General features: G+C 43.9%; 1 protein-coding gene across 1 annotated transcript in view; it reads right to left on the bottom strand.

The window, feature by feature from the left end:
- Nucleotides 1–17,344, bottom strand: part of LOC121638261 (hexokinase-1) — a 32,162-nt gene extending 14,818 nt beyond the window's left edge. Inside the window, exons 1-10 of the mRNA XM_041982927.1 lie at nt 16,969–17,344; nt 13,626–13,788; nt 8,866–9,014; nt 5,793–5,912; nt 5,562–5,657; nt 5,374–5,473; nt 4,706–4,889; nt 4,303–4,458; nt 3,998–4,231; nt 1,081–1,385 (exon numbers count right to left, since the gene is read on the bottom strand). Of these exons, the coding sequence (XP_041838861.1) occupies nt 1,081–1,385; nt 3,998–4,231; nt 4,303–4,458; nt 4,706–4,889; nt 5,374–5,473; nt 5,562–5,657; nt 5,793–5,912; nt 8,866–9,014; nt 13,626–13,788; nt 16,969–17,031 (1,570 nt within the window). The 5' untranslated portion in view covers nt 17,032–17,344. The remainder of the gene's footprint in view (nt 1–1,080; nt 1,386–3,997; nt 4,232–4,302; nt 4,459–4,705; nt 4,890–5,373; nt 5,474–5,561; nt 5,658–5,792; nt 5,913–8,865; nt 9,015–13,625; nt 13,789–16,968) is intronic.
- Nucleotides 17,345–21,420: the final 4,076 nt, after the last annotated feature.

Raw genomic sequence — 21,420 nt, 5'->3', positions numbered from 1 at the left:
CAAAGTCAGGATGTTGTTGCTCTTTGCTTTTTAGGAGTAATTGATTACAGTATTTATTGTTGGCTGGGAAACCTTCTAAGTCTAAAAATATTCCTTTTAATTTTGTAATTATTGATGAAAATAACCAAACAACAAGCTCACAATGTGGAGCTATATGTTGAACTTATAGATCAGATATTTTCTTGTGTTATATTTTTGTATGATGAAGTAGGGGATGAATTGATGAAAAAGTTTAAATATAGAAATAAAAAGTTTCTGCCCAACAGCAGTTAAGTAAAACACGGCAGCTTTGCTTCCCTGTTGATGGGAAAGTCTCGGCTAAAGCTATCAGTCTGGTAATGGATCTGGTTTTTATGCAAAAGCATTAAGGTTAACTTGTTTTATAAATTATAATACTTGTTATAACCTGTCAGCCTTGATTCCACTTTTTAATACGTATTATTGACCTAAATTAATTTGTTAAAAACTAATACTTTTTTTATTTGACTAAAACTAGACTAAAACTAGACAAACTATCAAACTTATAAATGACTAAAACGTGACTAAAACTAATCAGCATTTTCGTCATGACGACTAAAACTACGTCTAAAACTGAGATGCTGCCAAAAACAACACTGCCTTACATAACTCACTAGATGACCAAATCTAGTTCACGTTGTGTCAGCTGAGTGGAAAAACCTCTGTATTATTTGTGACATCAAGAATGTAAGCAATGAACCACTCCAGTCACGGCTAGTTTACCAGGAAACCAGTGGATTTATTATTCTATCAAACTAATTCCATCCTGCTGTTTGCCTTTTTGTGCTGTAGCCTGCTGAGACCAACAGAGGAAGCTGCGCATGCTGTGCAGCTTTCCAGCGTTTTTCTATCAGGCGACGAGCTGCTCTGATCCCTGAACAGAAAGCTGCTCATCAGATATTTGTAGAGCTGAGAATCAAGTCATTGAACTTTCAAACATTGTTCTTTTAAAAACTGAAATAGATTGTGACTTCAAGGCTTAAAATGTGTCAACACATCTGAAGCCTTTTACTACACAGTTAAAACCAGAAAGATGTGCTTGGATGTGGTTTTTTTCCTCACCTGTTCCATCTGGTGTGCTTCGAACGAAGGTAGGCAGCATTTTGACCGTGGCTTCCTGGTGAGATTCTTTCTTCAGACCTCTTTCAATTTCTATCCTCATCCTCTTCTTCACCTCTAACAGCTGAGTTTTGCTCAGCCTGAATTCTGCCAACGTCTGCTGAATCTGCCGCGCCTGTTCTGTTAGCCGGTACGCTACCGCCGTCACCATGGCAGCGCCTTTCCCGCTCCCACTCTCAGACAACAGGAAGCGGACATCCGAGTCTGGAACCAAACGCCGCACAGTCTTATGGAGGCGACGAGCATATCTGTTCAGAGAGCAGAAGGTTTAATCAAACACACTGGTTCTGTTGAGATAATCACTCATTCGGACCTCAGCAGTCACAGCACGAGACATCTGGTCTAAAGGAACAGATTCATTAGAGTCTTTAAAGTGATAAAAGGAAATATTCTGTATTTCTCAGGATCTTGTTTGATCTGCTGTGGTTATGGAGGCCTACCAGAGCCTTTCTTAAAAAAAAAAAAACTGCTCAGGTTTGCTTGATGGTTTGTGACCATCCATCTTTCTTTTGATGTCATTCCAGAGGTTTTCAGCAGGGTTCAGATCTGGAGACCGAGCTGGCCGTGACAGGTTCTTGATGTGATGGTCCTTCATCCAGACCTTGGCTCCCGAGCCTGTGTAGCCTGGAGGATTGTCCTGCTATAATCCTCTGAATTGGGGAGCGCAGTCTCAGCATAAGGAAGTAAATGTTTTTCTAGGAGAACCTTGTATGTGGCTTTATTAATGCATCCTTCACAAAGACACTGCTGCCCGATTCCCTTCTCGCTGAAGGCCCCTGATCATCACTGATCCTCCTCTATGCTTAACAGTCAGTGTGAGACGCTGTCATTTGTCGGCCTTTCTGGGGGCCTCATTTATAAACTGTAGCAAAGCAATCTACAGGCGGCGTCTGTGGCACAAAAGGGAAAATATTGCGCACTTCTACTTTCAGATTTATAAAAGCCTGCACACGCACGTCCAACAGACCACGTTGACAAACGTGAAAATGTTTAACTGGTGGGCACGGCGTGGGCATTACTGGTGTCAGAAAGACAGAAGAGTGGCAGCAGGTGGCAGATGCTGTCATCAGTGTCAGGAGGGAAGACACGGCAGAGGCATCGAACGTACGGCTAGACGTTCAGTCGGTAGAGCATCCGTCTGCAGTGCGGGAGATTGAAGTTCGAATCCCACTGGGCTGAACAGTAACACCTTCCACTTGGGTCCTCAGGCAAGACGCTGCAGCCCACAGTAGAGCGTTGTGGAGAAAAGCGTCTGCTAAATGACAGTAATGATGCTGGTAATGTAGTCTTTGGTTTTTGTCCATGTGGGTCGGCGGTGCTGCAGCAAGAGGGTGAGGATAGTCTCCACGCAGCACCGCCGTGTCCTCAGAGGAAGTCCTGCAGGTGCAGAGGGACACCATCACCGCTATTAACAATGTGGTCAAAGAGTTGTGGGACAAAAAGACCGTCTGGACAGAAACTGGGACAACAGTTACAAAAGGATTGTGTAAGAATAAATAAATAAATAAAGGAAATCCACCTCTTGTGTGTTTCATAAGCGTTGCATCACTTCTAGACCTTTAGTCTGTCCCACTCTGCTGGATCTCTGAATGAATGACCGAAGCTTACTTTTCACATTTTCTTTTACTGACTGGTAAATGTTGGCAGCAGACTCTTCACCTCATCTTTTCCTTGACTTTACTCTGGACCGTTGGTGTCGCAGCTTCTCGTTTTCTAGATTCTGTGCGTACGCCTGGGGCAGAGTTTGCGTGGAGGTAGAAACATTTTCCTGTCGAGTTTGGTTTTTATAAAACTGTTTGGCGTACGTCGGTTTTTGTACCTAAGCTTTAGAATTGAGGCTGCAGGTCTTCATCTAAGTATAAAACAACCAGGTGCTGGGCAAAGCTGAGAAATGGACTCAGAGAAGATGACCTCCCTCCAGTCTTCTACTGTCCAGTTCTGGTGGTGTTTGCTTGTCACAGATGAAGGCAACTCCAGTCCTGCCTGTAGGAGCTTGTTTCCATCTGTTCTCGCTGTGCACTTCACCCCCGTCTGAGTTTGCTTCGGTGCTTCATGGTCATTTGATGTCAGATCTTGAGTGATGAGCTTGCAGTTTAAAATAGTTTTCGCCCTCCGGAGCTTTGTTATCCTGAGTTTTTCTTGTGGACAAGTAAAATTTTTGGTAGTAAAACTCAGAGATGATCATTTAAGAATAAATAGCAGTGGTATTTTAATTTTTTTCCTTAGTTGTATTTACACGTTTTCCTCATTTCCAGTTATTTCAGACACACACAGAACTTTCTGCTCCTGACTGAACATTAACATCAGTTTAAGCTCTCTGATTGGTGGAAAGTTTGACAGGAAGTCAGTATACCTTTATTTGACTGGGACCAAAAGCAGCAAAAAATGGCTTCGGGTTGAACAGTATAAAAATCAAGTTTTTGTGATTATTACCATTTTTATCTATTTATTTTTAATCAATATGTTTTGACATTTCACGCACATTTGGGAGGGCCCCCCGGTTGGCGCGGGGTGCCCAAGCATCCACATGGTCTGCTTGTGCCAAAGAAGAAGACACAACATGGTGGTCTTTAGCTTGTCTTTGCACGTTAACCCCGTCACCCCTGAATTTATTTACAATTACATAAAAACTTAATAAATACAGAAAAAAGGGGAAAAAAATTAACATAAAAATAAATATAAATAAACTACAATTAATTATTAGAATAGCTAATAAATGCATATAAAAAATAATAATAAATAAAAACAAATTATTTAAATCCATCAAATGAAAAATAAAATAAAATAAACAAAGACTGGAAGAGATTTGTCACAAATTTGCACCCATAAATGTGTCCTTCACTTTCCATTTAATACTCACTGTGGGTGCATCTTGTAGAGAGATCCATCGATGCCCACAGTGGTGCGGAGTCGTGCGACTCCTTTGTTTTCCTTTAGGCGGGAGAGGATGGCTCCCAGAGTGGCAGAAATGAGATTAGCCGAACGGAAAGACACGATGGTGCAAACATGCTGCACGGCCAGACAGTCTTCGTCCGAAGGCTCCACACCGAGCCTCGTCAGGACTTCCATGCACTTTTTCAGCCCTTCTTTAGTCCTGAAATGAGAATCATGTCCTCTGATAAGCATCTGAAGAAAAGCAGTCGCCTTACAACAATCAGGACTCACTTCTCGATGGCAGAGACGTGCTTAGTCTCGATCTTTCCTTTGGTCAGGAGCTCCGGTGTTATCCGACCCTCAAACAGGAGCCCCTCTTTGGCCATCTTTACCAGGATGAGTCGAACCAGCTCGCCCATGTACATCCCACTCGCCATCTTCTCAAACCTGATCAGAGGGAATCAGACAACACTCATTCCATGATGACACACTTCTGTTGCTTCTCACACTGAATATGTGATGCCTGCAACTCTTTTGTTGTGTCTGGCAGCAATGTTCAAGAACAAAAGGGAGTCTTTTCTACAGCATCCCAACATATTCACATACGGTCCTTTGCTTAGATCAGATAATTAACTGACTGATGCCTTCCAGCTGTGCTGCGATTAAACTAAACAAAAATTTTTGATAATCTTACAGTTGCTTTCCAGGGTTGATGGAGCCTCTGTCAATCTCGCGGTCAAACTCTGTGCGTATGTCTTCCAGGGAGCCGTCGTCCCCAAAGGCACCCCACTCAGTGTTGATGCACATCCGGCCTTCGTCCCCCTCCACCAGGTCAATGTGGCGCAGCTCCTCCATGTAACAGGCGTTTGTTCCCGTTCCTGAAAGGATGCACAGCGGCCATGACTTCAGTCCTGGATCTCACCAGGTAGACTGTGTTCAATCATGCCAGCGTCAGACTGTAAAACCCCCACCTGTAGATCTGTACTCATTGTACTGTTAAATGATGTGTTTTGGATTTATTTATTTATTCTGCCTTTTACGCAAATTAAAACAGTCTGAGGAGACAGACTGTCTTGGAAGTTTATACTCAAAAATAGGTAAGCATAAACATTCCTGCCCCATCCACTTTATAAGGTCCAACTTCCTGTTGACACAAATATCTAACCAGCCAATCACACGGCAGCATGTAGACACGGTGAGGACGACTGGCTGAAGTGCAAACTGAGCATCAGAATGAAGAAGAAAGGGGATTTAAGTGACTTTGAATGTAGCATGTGTTTTGTTAAATGTGTCTTGTAAACTATTTTTTTCACTTTAACAGTAAAACGATTAGAAATAATCAAATCAGCTCTTAGTTTTCACCTATAATGATTCCCACTTCACAGCGCTGGTCGTCAAATCCACACGTCATCATCGTGCCGACTGTGTCGTTCACCACTGCCATGATGTCTGCTTCGTAGTCCTGACAGAACAAAATCCGCTTTCACTACATGAAACCAGCCGACAGTCTAATGATGGAAAGTTTTATTAGGCACATAAAAACAGCTCACTCCTCGTTTCTTAATGGCCTTGTTTAGAAGCTTCACAACGTCCATGCCCTCCACTCCGCTGGCTTTAAACTTCTTCGTCCACGTCAGTAAGACAGCCTGTTAAACAAGGACAAGGAGATGTGAAGCATCAGAAACTATGTAAAGCTAAGATTAACAGAATATGACAAAACAGCAGCCCTGACAGGCACAAACTTTCCTCCCGTTAAGACACACCAGATTAAAAGTGTTTACCTCATCCAGCTTGGTTTGGACGCATGGAAAGGAGAACGTAAATCCCACAGGGAGCTTTTTATCTTTAATTTTCTGCTTCTCCATGAAGTCTCCCAGGCACTCTGCAACGTGGCCGAAGAGCTGGAGACAGACGAGAGAAGCTTAGACTTTAGAACATCCAGGAAACATGCATGCATACAAGGACAGATTTAATAAGAAAACATGACATTCTTCCTTTATCTTTCAGACAGTAACTGCTGTACCTATCACCCCGTTTTGGAAAAATCCAAGAAGCATTTTGACTTCAGACTGAGACTCTAACAAACCTGTTCAAAGATTGTATTACGCTTCCTACCAGCTGTCTCTGCATCATTTCATCAAACTGCATCTGTCCTAATCTGAGCCGTGAGCCAATCCCTCAGCTGCAAACAGCGGCTCGTGTTTTGGTTATCGTGTTACCATCCGAGCGCCAGCTGTTCTCCTCAAGTTCGCAGGAGGTCAGCACAGGCTGTGACGTCGCCTGCATCACTCACTTTTACAGAAACCAACCTTAACCCTGTTAAAAGGCAACTTCCACTGGGACTGTTAACTACACTGGGACTTAAACCCTTCAAGGCATGGCACATGAAAAAATGGTAAGAAAAGACACATTTTTTAATGTGTCTTTATTTGGCCATTCAACTTTTTTGGAGGTGGGGGGTGTTTAACATTTATTACCATGTGATATGTCAAAATTAATAAAGTGTGGTTGTCTGTTTCCTGGCATTGATTAGGAGGCAGAAGGTAAGTATCAGATTGTGTTCAACAGGATTTTGAACAAAGTTTTTACCATAAAATGGTGCAAAATGTCTTAAATATGTCACGTTGGGTTGGTTCTTCTTTTTGAAGGGTTCTGTTTTATTTATGTATATCATAATGTAATTAAACACAATAGAAAAGGAAAGATGCCAGTTTTGATCATAAACCACTAACATTTTTTTAAAATACTATAATTCAATATTCTATCAGCAAATATGTCATTAGTCTCACAAGCTGATTAATAGGTGAAAAGTTTTTATTTATACTTGATCAAAAACATTATGTTCGCATTTTTAACCATAGACTTTCATTATAGTGATATTTGCTTTACCCCAAATCACAGAGCTGCCCCATCTTAACCCCTCCCTCACTGACCTCTAAGGTGACCTTTTACAACATCCTTGTGTCTTGGCTGCAAACCAGTTAAAATACAGTGGAAATGGATGATGCTCAAGAATTTCAAAATTCCTTTAAAAACTTCTCTCCCTGATTTTATGACTAGGGTGCAGTCACAGCCAAAATTATCTCAATAAATGCTCCTCCTTCTCCTCCTCCTCACAACGACACTAAGTTTCTTAACAGGGCATAAGAGTTAAATACAGCTGAGCTCGTCAGAGGGAAGATAGAAAAAGTGAATTTCTGGAATAACACGGCTCTGTGACATCAGGACATTTAGACTGTCTCTAATTGGATTTAGTCTACTTTGAAGCTACTTGGTTTCGTAAAAAAAAAAAAAAAAAAAAAAAAAAAAAAAAAAAATGCTTTTTGTACAGAAGGAAGTGTTTCCAGAAAGGTGTGGGTCCACATAATTCCAGTTAAAATGCTTCAGTAGCCACACTCGGCCTGTAAGTGGCGCTGTAGCGCTGCCACGGAAAAGTACCAAAAACTGGGAAGAAGACATGGAGCATGCTCAGATGTAAAATGTAAAGAAGCAGAAGATGATGGAGGTCTGCCACAGTGTTTTCACACAGACATGGTTCAGGTTCTGAGCTTAAAGAAATCCTCTACTGAATTTAACCGGTTGCCAGGCAACATAGCCACACAGCTAGAAACATGGACGTGTAACACCATGTTTTTCTCTTCTTTTCTTCCTTCTTCACTTTCTGAAACTGATTGATGATTTAGTCTACATTTGTTTTTGTTTGGTTTTTTTTACTGTATTGAAACACGATGTGTAATACAGCACCTGTGTGAACACTGACAGCCAGTCTGAAAGAGCTCCGGTTTGTCACGTCATTGGGTTGTAAAAAGTCTCTAGAACCTAGTTTCGAGGATCTAAAGTCTAGGACCTAGTTTCGAGGATCTAGAGTCTAGGACCTAGCCTCGAGGATCTAGAGTCTAGGACCTAGTCTCGAGGATCTAGAGCAGGGCTACTCAATTCTGTCCTATGAGGGCCGCAATCCAGCAGGTTTTCAATGTATCCCTGCACCAACACACCTGAGTCAAATTAGGTGGCTCTAACAGCCAATCACGTTCTATACAGTGACTCATTAATTTGACTCAGGTGTGTTGGTGCATCTAGGACCTTGGGCTCTGTTCACACTGCAACTCAAGTCTAATTTTGCTCATATTTGACTCATATCAGGTTATTTAATGACAGTCTGAACAGCACAGATATGATTTTTTTTTTTAACATCCAATCCAGGCCACTTTCATATGTGTCCTAGATCGGATACACATCTGTGTCGAAGTGACCTCGGTCCGAGTGGTCATCCGACTTTCACCCGACTTTGACGTCAAAGAAACGAGAAGAACGGCACAAAAACATCCACATTTCCTTCCGTAAACACCACGCACTGCGTGACCTCCGGTCTTTCTCTGGGCATGCGTGTCACTTCAGGGCGACGTACCGCTCACACTTACATGTGATGAAGGTCACACTGAAATGATGATATGAACAACCACGCAAAAATATTGCATTGTGGTTAAAAAAAAAAAAAACAGATTTGCAGCATGAACGTCGCCTTAGTCTGGCTCTGATTGTAATTCCTCAGTTTTTTGTTTGTTGATTGGAAACAGTTTTGTTAAATGTGAATTTTTTATACTTAGTTTTTATTTAGTTCTGTTTTGTCATCTGCGTGGGAATTCGTAACTCCTGATGTTAATACATCTGTATGTTAATTAGTAGATAGACAATAACAACATTAAAGTTACATAAATATGAATGTAGTGAGACACAATGTAATGGGACTGTTTGGTTCCTGGAACAATTCTTCCACATAATCTAATACCTTAATTAATACATAATTAATGTAACACACGGGTAAACATAAAATCAGTTGATAAGTGTGTTCACCTGTGACCCACTCCCATGGATGATGTCGTCTGGGGTCTCGTAGACCTGGCTCTCCATCTGAACCGGTTGCTTCTTGTCTTGGGTCACTTTGACACGCAGGATTCGAAAGTTTGAGCCCCCAAGATCCAGAGCAATGAAGTCTCCCTTTTCTGTCAAGTTAGGAAGGAAGTTGCACATCAGTGATGATAATACGCTGATAAATGACCCGTTTTTCTGTGTTTACCTGCATCAGAGAGAAGGCAGTTAGCGCCTACAGTGGTATCACCGTCACTCATCCAGCTCATCTAGCGAACTAAAACCAAACCAGGACAAAATACTTTGTTTCTGTGTTTCAGAAAAGCTGTCCATAATTATCTCTATTTATTCTTTAAATGAACATGAACTTTTCAGGCGTTTATCTGAAGCTGAATCATCTGTGGAGGTGAAATAACACAGCCTCCTTCCCAAGAAAACACCCTCCTCCATTTAGTAGCACCATGGCCACAGTGTCGGCTGCATTGAGCTATTTATCTCCTTGACCTGAGTGGAATGACATGTGACCAGGCTTCACATAGGAGCGCTGCTTTTTCAGACCTGCTCATTTCACAATGAATCCCATCTGACTGAGTCACATTCACTCAGTCAGACAGCGGCTTTCTGGCAACTCTGCTGGATGTTTTAGAGGATAGATGCTGGACTTCAGAAATCCTCCATCTTTGGCTCTTTTGGCTTTCTTTCGCTGTGTTAAATGAAGTTGTGTTATTTCAGAGCTGGTCATGTAATCAGATATCTGAACCACTGATTGTGGCCCTTCATGACCAAAGTATTTATTGTGGTTTCTGAAGAAGTGTACAGTCATTTTTTAAAGACACATTCCTGCAGCTGCAATGGGTTTTTCAGGATCTGCACTAAAGTTAAACTGGATCAGAATTCAGAGGATTTTAGACTAAAATCTTTACAGGTCATCTACAATTTTACACACAGTCTTCGTGATTCTCTTTGTTTACTTTCCTTCAAGTAAACGTGGAAGTTATCCGTCATTACTGACCATCCTTTTCATCATGTCTGTCAGCGCTCGTCACTGTAACTTCAACATGGCTTCAACTTGCTCTTTGGCTGCTCTCTCTCATGCAGTTGTTGATAACTTGAAGTTATTTATAAAGTGAGCTGCAGGAGTGAAGCTGTGTGGCTCTATCAGCTCTCTAACAGTTTGAGTCTGGCTCTTAGAGCCACTTCGTTTCTCTGGATTCTTTATTAAATTGTCAAACATTTTATAAATTCCTCTTTAACATAGAAAGTCTGCACAAAGATCTTCCACTTAGTCTTTAATTCTGCACACGTAGCTTGTTTCTCCTTTAATTTCATCACAGTAGGATTTAATATTCTGATGTTCTGGCTGTCAAATTCATCTTTGTTTTATCCCAGATTATGCATGCATGTTACAATGGTGTAACATTTAATTTATTCCCAAAGGGAAATTACTCTACCAGTCAAATGTTTGGACACACTTTCCCACTGGATTTAATGGAAAAATGTGTCCTAACCTTTGACTGGTAGTGCACAGTTTTTCTACAGGTTTAGAAAATAAATAAATAGAATTTTACGTAAAAGTTAGTGGTTTATGGATTTGATATTAATTAGATTTTCATTCAATTATCCAGTTGACAGTTAACAGTAATTGTTTTCTAATTACAGATTATATTATTAAATGTTGGCATCATCCCAAAAATTTATGAAATGGAAAAATATTTGATAAAGCCATTTTAAATATGGTTTATATCTTTTTCTAACCTATTCTGTTCTGTTCTATTATATTTTATGATATTATATTATAGCAGGTGAGTGTGTGTGTGAATGGTTGTTTGTCTCTATCTGTGTTGGCCCTGCGACAGACTGGTGACCTGTCCAGGGTGTACCCTGCCTCTCACCTGTTAAAATGCTGGGATAGGCTCCAGCTCACCCGCGACCCGAAATGGAATAAGCGGTCAAGATAACGGATGGATGGATGGATATTATAGCATAGTGTATTATAATATATTAACATTCAGTAATTAATTTTAACCATGTAATGGGGACTGCATGGTAAAGTGGGGACAATTATTTTGCCCCTACAGGTGCAAAAGGATGTTTTTATTATTTTTTTTTAACCTGTCCAGCATCATAGCAGCAGAATGATAGTCTGGTTGCTGTATTGTGCTGAACAAATTTACTCTGCCAATTTAAGGCTTATGGATAAAAGGGTCCCCTTGATAATCTGATTAATTAATTAATTTATTTACTTTGAATCATGGAATCTATGTAATCTTGCTGGACCTGACCGGAGGGGACAGAAAAAGAAGGAAGACAGCAAAAAGAAACAAAAGGGAAGGAAGAAAGAAGAAAGAGGAGACAAAAACACCACAGACAGAATTACAAACAGACATTATCACCAGACAACAAACTGCTACACCTGTACCTAAACACACCAGAAAGATTCCTACAGCTTTTACAGAAAAACAGAGCTGCCAGTCATTAAGAGTTCTTAAATAACAACCAAATCAAAAAGAAATATCACAAACATATCACGACAACAACCAGATACAAACAAACAGAAAAAAAAGAGAAATTATCTCTGAGTATATAAACCCACTGGACAACTCAGTGACTGTGTCAGCATGCAGAGGATGAGGAGTGATCACTGATGAAGAGTGGTGAGTGAGAACGTGCAAATGCAACCACGCCTCTACAGAGGCTAGAGGCAGACCATGGTGGCCAAGAGACCCAGGTCCTAAGCAGTGATCCCAGAGCATGAACCCAAGCTACCCCACCCCGAAGACAACTGATGGGTATTTTTCTATCATAAAATAAGACACAAAGAACTCAGAGTGAAGTCAGCTTCATCGCGATGGGGAGAGACGGTGGTTCAGCACTCAGAGAGTGTCTGGTGTCAACTCCGAAGTCTCAACCCCAGTGCAGTCTCTTTATTGAGCAGCTATCACACTGCAGTAGAGCAAGCAGAGTTCTCGCAAAGTTCAAACAGGGAAACACATACAACACTTTATGACTCTTATCACACAGAGCTGTGACCACCACATCCTGTCCTCTGCAGGGTGGGTGAGACCGCAAATCATTACCCATCCTTAAGGGAGAAACTTTAAACTGTTAACTTTAAACTGTCAACTTCTGCTTGGCTCTAACAACAACCCCAACCCCACCCAGAGGGTGGCAGTGGAGAGCCCCAGCCAGAGCCCTCTGCAGTCACGTGGCACAAGACCCGGTCGGCCAAGATCAGCAGCTGGCAACCCCGCCAGGCACCGGCCATCCAGGGCGGCCTGAGTGAAGTGCCCAGGGCCCCAAGAGCCCAGAGGTAACCCCCGGCGGACCAGAGGATGATGCAACAGACTGGGCACCCCCTAAGGCCAGCAGGTCCCCATCGGCGCAGTCAATCGGGGACAACCACCTACCACCGCCCCCCCCAGGGGAACAGGGGTGTGAGTGTTACCCTCCCCCTCCCCGCTCTGGACTGTTTATGAAGTGCGTGTTGTTTGCAATTAAAACTGAGGGGCAGTGACCACATTGTGCTAGGAGTGAGGCCACCTTAGTGGCCCCGCCCGCCATGCACTGCATGACACGCCCCCCAGATGTTGTTTGGATGTTGTGTTTCTTGTGTTTTGATATCTAAGTGTAATTAAAATTGAGAGGCGAGTCTCCACAGGGTGCAGCCGAGGAGGCCTCTTGGATGGCCCCCTCCGCTCTACCCCGCATGACGTGCACGCCTCCCAGGTCCCAACGTTTGTGTGTGTGTGTGAGAGAGAGAGCGGGGAAGAAGAGGGGTCTAGAGCTCCAGAGGGAAGCAAACTTCCATTAAGCACCCCTGCTCCCCGGGAGGCCCCCCATGGCAAGACAGGCCAAGAGCAGTCGTCCCCCAAGACCGGGCCACACAGCGACCACAGCCAATGAGCCGCCACCAACCCCAGAAGGCACCCACCCCCCACATACCTAGGGGGTATGGAGGGGGAGGAGGAGGACAGCGGGAGAGCCCAGACCTACGGCACACCATCCCCAGGCCCACCCAGGTTTCCCGCACAAGTGCATGTGATCCCTCTTGACTCCACATACACATCTATGTCCTTGCACACTCCCACTCATCCTATCGCACACACACACATACAGCATAAACACACACATACACAGACACATACAGCATACAAAAGGATGTTTTAGGTTTAAGACTTGATTTTCAGGTCAGGGTGAGTTGTGATTGTTAAGGTCAGACTGTAGAGTCATGTCCAGTCATTTGTTTGTTTGTATGTGTTTGATTGTACAGTTTGCAGTGGTGCTGATACAGTAATGTCATGCAGATATTACAGTTGTTTTACCGTCAACCCAAAGCCCCGGCCAATAACAGGTGAATCTTTAATGCTTTGAAAATGCCTTTGTGTCATTAAGTTAACTATATTTCTATAAAAGTTTGATTATACTTTGTATATCTGAGATGAATATAGTTGTTATCAGGCTGTTCGAACTGTTTGGTCTCTCAGCTAAAACAAATCTACTGGGTCCAAATCCAGAGCACAAAGAGGCTTATGTCACAGAACAGGACTGACCATTTTAACACATCAGCACATTTTTATAAACAGAAAAAGGACACAGCACACTGTGCTTTAACACGCTTACAGTAGTGTGATGTAACAGGGACATTTTTTTTCTCTGTCAAAAACAGTCAAATCCTCCAGTTTCATAAACTCTAGGAGGGTATGTTTCACGCAGATACAGTAGCTGATGCTTTCTTCTCTCCTTACCTGATCCATCAGGGATGGACCTGACGAAGGTGGGCAGCATCTTGATCGAGGCGGTGGGGTTGGTGTCCCGTTCGAGTCCGCTCTCCATCTCCCTCCGGAAGCGGTTCATGATGTCCTTCAGCGTGTCGTCAGAGAAACGCATGGAGTACAGGTACTTATCGATCTGAGGAGGAGAGGAACACCAAGAAGGGCTGTTAGGGAATATTTAAAGAAAACAAACACACCTGACTTATTTTAATTTCATTGTAAAGACGTAGAGTATTTGTAACTGTTATTGTGTGAAAAAACGAGCCTGAAGCAGAACATGTCGACCGCCTGAACCTCACAGTCAAGACATGTCAACCCCACAAACCACAACAGCTGTAGTTCACAAGAAGGTGGAGTTTTTCTTGCACAAAAGAGACATCCCCTTCAAGGCTCCCTGTGACCCAGATGAGACTGCACTGCGGGTGGCACACACAGATCATCAAAGCTCCAAGACAGGTGAGCCCCCACAAGGCTGTGGGACCAGACCGGGTGTCACCAAGAGTCCTAAAGGCCCGTGCAGAGCTGCTGGCAAAGGTGTACACAGACATCTTCACATCTCCCTCTCACAGGAAACTGTACCTCACACCTGTAAGTCCTCTGTGATAATGCCAGTCCCCAAGAAAACAAACATAACAATAAACGATCTCAGACCTGTTGCACTCACACCTGCTGCCACAAAGTGTCTGGAAAAGTTGGTCTTAACCCACATCAGCTCCATAGTTCATGAAGCAGTGGACTCCTATCAGTTTGCCTACCGTTTCAGCAGATCAGTGGACGACGCAGTGGCATTGGCACTTCACTCCACCCTCCAACACCTGACAGTAAGAACACCCACGGACAGCTACTAGTCTGGATTACAGCTCTGCCTTCAATGCTGTCAGGTCGCTAAAGCTGACCACGAAACTGGCCAACCTGGGAGTACCAACACTCACCCGTAACTGGATCCTGGACTTCCTCACGGACACACCGCGGGTGGTGGTGATGGGAAAAACAGTCTCTGCAGAGCTCACAGTCAGTACAGGAATCCTGCAGGGCTCCTGCCTCAGCCCTAAACTCTTCTCACTATACACGTATGAGTGTGCCTCCCCCCATGACAACAATAACATCATCATTAAGTACGCAGACGACCCTACCATTCTTGGCCTCTTCAGAGGAGGGACCCAGTCTGCATACAGCTACCTGGTTTACAGAATCCACATCTATGGAGAGGACAACCACCTTGTTCTCAACATAGACAAAACAAAAGAGAGCCTCATCACTCACAGGGCCGCTTCCACAGCAGCCTTTTCCCAGCCGCGTTAAGGCTGGTGGCTCCGGACATCAGAGGGAAAACCTTACTTTCTCACCCTGACAATGAACCATTTACCCGCCCTGCTGGACAGTCAGTGTAATAATCTACACAACCTCAAAGCGACCACCTGCAGCACCTGTGTGATTCTGGGCCAAATCCACTTCTGTGTGTATATGTGTTTTTATTACTGTTTTATTCATTAGTGCTGTTTTACTGTTGTATGTCTGTTGCTACTTGACTCAGGGACACGCACAAGAATTCCAGTGTGCCTATTTTAACTTGTCCAAATGGCAATTAACTCTATTCTACCCATGATGTCTAGCTAAATCGCAATTCACACATAGACGTGACAATAATGGGACAATTAAGACAAACAAGACTATAACTGAAGTGGTCAGCTGACGTGCCGATGTTCCTCGGCATGTAAGTGCCTTCTGATGAACATTTCCTTCAGATATCAGCCAGACCAGGGAAGATCTGCCATAGTTGATCCAAAAACAACAGGAATGCATATTATCATGCTGGAAAAACATGTTGTCCTCTTAAAAGACCATTTCAGACACAGATGATGCACCGTCTGGATACAAGAACTGGAAGAAGCTAGTTCTAGTTTTTCATCCAGGCCAAACCTGAGAGATTGCGTAGAGAGATCCATCACTGAGCTGTAGCCACGCTGCGCCGGTAGTGTTTTTGTTAACACAACTAAACAGTTTTTCTTTAGCATTTATCTGAAGTTTATACAGTAAAATAAAACCCTTGAAGGCTTTTTGTTGGTTATTTTCTAATGAATGTGCCTCTTCTACCTAAGAGAATTAGAAACTGTACTCCAGCTTCCTCCCACAGTCCAAAGACATGATGTTTGGTTAATTGTTCACTCTAAATTTTCCCCCAGGAGTGATTATGAGCGTGAGTGGTTGTTTGTCTCTCTTTGTTGGTCCTGCGATGGACTGGTGACCTGTCCAGGTGTGCCTGCCTCCCACCTGCTAAGTGCTAGGTTAGGCTCCAGCTTCCCCACGACCCTTAAGGGATGAAGCAGTATAGATGATGGATGAATGAATAAAAATAATATCAATAAAAACAATAATCTCAGCTAAATTTCTCACCAAATTTAAACCATACTTTCCATCCATCCTTTAGTCTGTCCCAGCAGCTACTGTGTGAGAAGCAGGCTACATCCTGGACAGGTCACCCGTCCATCACATGCATTTATAACATGACGGAGGAGATGAACCTTTAAAATCCTTTTTAAGGCTTCACTTCTTACTGTTTTCCCACTCCTGGGACACATAGACCTGTTGACTCAAGCGAAGTTGGATCACATTTTTAATCTGGTTGCCACGGATCAGTCACATCCAGGATTCATACAGCTGCAGAACCTTTTTTCTTTAGTTAATGTGTGTGCTGACTGTTATTAGTTCCATTAACCTACTTTAGTAGTGGCCTGCTGAACCACTGCAGTGTGGCATCACCCCACCCCCATTTCTGTTGACCCCATGGTTGGTTTCAGGAGGTGGAAACAGCTTGGATTTCACTCATTGCAGCAGCAAACAAGGAGTCTGCTGGTCAGTACTTGCTCTTTTTTCCAGATGTGCAAAACTCAGTAAAAGAGAATAAAGATGAGGGAGTAGAGGCAGGAATGAAACCAGAGGGATCATATATCGCCTGACTTTTACCAATTCCCTCTCAGCCACCTGTCTGCTTTGGATGTCATGGCAACCAGTGCTCCGGAAACCCTCGGTGATGAGGTAGCTGTCTGCACCACCATCCCTGACCACAGCCCTTCTCAAGGACATCCATGTCAAATACTACTAACCCCTAAACAAATAAAAAATTAGCCTAAGCTAAATGTAGAATTTAACCCTGACTTCATCCTTCTGTAACGCCAAAATGTTGCACCCTTCTCTTCCAGCCCGATCCGGCCTGGAGGCTCAATCCCAACCTTACCCTGCGCCTGCGGCCATCCAGCAGGCTGCTGTCACATCACACGACACAAAAGGAGCTCAGATTAAAGCTGATCTCACTCACCTTTTTGAGCTGATCATCTTTCAGCTCAGTGAAGTAGTAGGCCAGAAGCTGAGCCGCTATCATCCTGCCTGCACGTCCGCCAGGAGCTGCCAGCTACTACCAAGTGTTTGGAGTAGAGAGTCGGGGAAAGGAAGCCTAATGTTGTTACTCCTGTCCCCCCACGCTGACCTCTGTTTACCCTGGAGTGAAATGCGCAGGCCTGAGCTGAGCAGCTGCACAAGGTTAAAGGGAAAAGTGTGAAACAGGAGTAGAGCAGTGGCCGAGCCGGCTAGTCTGAGAGAGGCAGCAGTCACGCACACACAGACACACAGCCTCGGTTTTACTCTGCCTCCTCCCTCTCAGCTGCTAGCTCCCTGTTAGCTCTAGGGAGATGTAGCAGCTCTTCACTGGAATGGTGGTTGTGCTACACCCTGCCCCCACCGGCCCCTCTGATTGGCTGAGGTCAGGACATGAAGGAGGGGAAGAGCGGACGAGAGGGGGGGTGGTGAGTGAGTGTTGAGGAGAGAAAAAGGAGGAGGGGGATGAGTGAGCTGAAGGAGGAAGCTGCATCTGTATGATAACCTGCCCTCAGTCAGCACGTCTCTCATGTTGCCATGGTACCCAGAGGTGGACGTATAGACGGGCAGGATGACCACGTGATGATTTCATCATTTCTCTGCATCAGCGGTGGAAGAGCATCGTGGTGGAACTGCAGCATGAAGCTCATATCTCTGCACAGTTTACAGTTAAACATGCTGGTTGGGGTCTCTTATCTCCAGGAGAACACATCCCACCCAAGATGGCACCCAGAGACGCTGCCGGAAGGTTCTCCTGCTAAATGACCTTCATTTCTGACCTCAACCAGAAAAGGTCCTCCGTTTTTCTGCAGCTCTGCAGAGGAACTCACCACCAAAAAGAGAACAAAACAGCTCTTCAGTCTTTCTATTCATGCTTTTTATTTATGGGTTGTCAGTTAAAATCCCAGGTGATAACTCAGTTTATTGTTAGAGACTCTCCGATGTTTCCACTCAAAGTCCAGCGTCCGGGCGTGAACACCCCTCTTGCATCCAGGCCTAAAACAGGTTGTGGACAGATCTGAGAACTTGGATGTCCAGGTTGGACTTTAACCGTGACACAGCTGAATAACTGACGGTGTTATTACTTTCAGCATTTATAAATGGAACTACAGTAGTTGTGCTAGATGGCAGATTTAAGAGAGCTTGTAAGTGTCGGTATGATGGAGAATCTCTCTGTTCAACAAGTGCGTCTGAATGTGTCTGTGTCTGAATTGCTGATGAGGCCTGATGCAACAGAGCATTACGCTGCATTCGGAGCCAACCCCCACTCGTCCCTCTGCAGCTCTGCTACGTCTCCTCGCTCTGCGTGACCGCAACCATGTCTGCTGGCTCAGTGACGTATCCAGCCTCTGACGTCCCTCTTCCTCCCCCCTTGATTTGTCCTGTTTTTGGGCTTCCCCTCACTGACGATCATTCTCTACATCCCTCTCCCCTCGTGACCCATCTGAAGCAGTATGGAACGATGAGTCAGTGAGTGCATAAGTGATAAGACCGACCTGACTATGCTGCGCTCTCCCCATGCTCGGTCCAATAGAGCAGCTGAAAGAGGCGTGAGGGAGAAGAGGGAGGGCTTAACATTCATTCACCCCCCTCTGAAGCTGAATCCCCTTGCTGGTGTCATGGCTGCTTCAGGGTGACCTTCTCTGCTGAATGCCTCATTATGTTGACCTACGAAGACCTCTGACATAAAAACTTTTACATATACACATTGATTTATTTTAGTACAGAGATCTTCTCTTTGTTGTAGTTTTGTTGGTTTGTGTGATGATGTCAGCCGGGATCAAACATATCAAATGTTAGAATATTAACAACCAGTAAATGTTGACCATCATTTGGCTGAAAAATTCACAAGTTTGGGAGCTAAAGTCTTTTTGACTAAGAAATTGCTGCTGGGACAAATTCTTTCCATTCACTGTGTGATGTGTGTGACGACAGAAGCGCTGCAGCAACACCACAGACTTCATTAAACCTCTGACAGTCAGAACACAGGATGTGATGAGGTGATGTGAAAAGGAGGAGGAGAGGGACAAGCTGGAGACAGAAGTCACGCTACGTCCTTTGATGCTGCAGGTACTATCCAGGTACCATCCAGGTACTATCCCAGAACCATGCAGGTACGATACAGGTACCATCCAGGTACTTTCCTGATAGTATCCAGGTACCATCCAGGTCAACCGAATTTATTAAGCTCATCATTCCCAAAACCGCCACTGTTTTCGGCCGTAACGCCTTCCACTTTGCCGCTGCATATGACTGGAATACACTGCAGAACACTCTCAAACTTCCAGCTCTGATATCTGTTTCTCTGTTTAGACAGAGACTTCAACAGATTATTGTAGATACTTGTTCCTGCTGACGATGCTGACTCTCCCTTATATACAAACATTTCTCCACTACTTTTTCTCTCACATAAATCTGTCTTATATACTGTGTTCTACTCCCTTTCCCCCTTTCATTTTTATATATTTGTACTCACTCTGCTCTTTTTTAATTTGTATTGTATTGTTGCATTGTGGTCCTGTGTATGCACAGTTGTCTGTTTATATGTATGTACGTTATTTATTCCTGCTGGGGCCTCTTGGCCAGGTCATGTTTGTAAATGAGAACTGGTTCTCAAATATTTTTTTACCTGGTTAAATAAAGGTTAAATAAAAATAAATAAAATATTCATTATTGCAAATTTGAACAAAATGGGATGTTTTAAGATTGCAGGGAACAAAAACAGCACAAAAGCCTAAACCTAGCAGAGAGATGGAAATTACTAACCCAAAATTCAGTGACAGAAACAGTTCTCTCCTTTTTTTGCTCCGTACCTGCATAGTACCTGATAGTACCTGTTTTAGTACCTTCCTGTAGCACCCAAGGGCTCCAGAGTGATGTCTGACTCCTTCCTAGCAGCCCTTGTCCTTTTCCTCCTCTCCAATCACCTCATCATCACCTCTGCTTCTCTGTTCTGGTTCATTGAACTTCAGGAAAGTGATTTACATCTATCCTGCAGAGTAGACAGTTACAATGCCTGGGTGTAACGCAAAGTACTATCTAGGTACTATCCAGGTAGACCATTGCAATACCTGGGTGTAACACAAAGTACTATCTAGGTACTATCCAGGTAGACCATTGCAATACCTGGGTGTAACGCAAAGTACTATCTAGGTACTATCCAGGTAGACCATTGCAATACCTGGGTGTAACGCCAGGTACTATCCAGGTACTATCCAGGTACTATCTAGGTAGATCATTACAATACCTGGGTGTAACGCCAGGTACTATCCAGGTAGACCATTACAATACCTGGGTGTAACACCAGATACTATCCAGGTACTATCCAGGTACTATCCAGGTAGACCATTACAATACCTGGGTGTAACGCCAGGTACTATCCAGGTACTATCCAGGTAGACCATTACAATACCTGGGTGTAACGCCAGGTACTATCCAGGTACTATCCTGGCAGACAGTTACAGAGCCTGGGTGTCATGCCAAGTACCATCTAGGTACTATCCAGGTAGACCATTACAATACCTGGGTGTAACGCCAGGTACTATCCAGGTACTATACAGGTAGACCATTACAATACCTGGGTGTAATGCCAGGTACTATCCAGGTACTATCCAGGTAGACCATTACAATACCTGGGTGTAACGCCAGGTACTATCTAGGTACTATCCAGGTAGACCATTACAATACCTGGGTGTAACGCCAGGTACTATCCAGGTACTATCCAGGTAGACCATTACAATACCTGGGTGTAATGCCAGGTACTATCCAGGTACTATCCAGGTAGACCATTACAATACCTGGGTGTAACGCCAGGTACTATCCAGGTACTATCCAGGTACTATCCTGGCAGACAGTTACAGAGCCTGGGTGTCATGCCAAGTACCATCTAGGTACTATCCTGGTACTATCCAGGTAGACCATTACAATACCTGGGTGTACCGCCAGGTACTATACAGGTAGACCATTACAATACCTGGGTGTAACGCCAGGTACTATCCAGGTACTATCCAGGTAGACCATTACAATACCTGGGTGTAACGCCAGGTACTATCCAGGTACTATCCAGGTACTATTCTGGCAGACAGTTACAGAGCCTGGGTATCATGCCAAGTACCATCTAGGTACTATCCTGGTACTATCCAGGTAGACCATTACAATACCTGGGGTGTAACGCCAGGTACTATCCAGGTACTATCCAGGTAGACCATTACAATACCTGGATGTCATGCCAGGTACTATCGAGGTACTATCCTGGTAATATCCAGGTACTATCCTAGCAGACTGTAATAGAGCCTGGGTGTCATGCAGGTACTATCCAGGTACTATCCTGGCAGAACGTTACAGAGCCTGGGTGTCATTCAATATTCATTAACTGGAATAAATTCTGGAATTATTT

The sequence above is a fragment of the Melanotaenia boesemani genome, chromosome 4, assembly GCF_017639745.1.
Source record: "Melanotaenia boesemani isolate fMelBoe1 chromosome 4, fMelBoe1.pri, whole genome shotgun sequence".
Lineage (NCBI taxonomy): Eukaryota > Metazoa > Chordata > Actinopteri > Atheriniformes > Melanotaeniidae > Melanotaenia > Melanotaenia boesemani.
The sequence above is the reverse complement of the archived record's forward strand: the minus strand, read 5'-3'. Positions and strand labels throughout refer to the sequence as shown.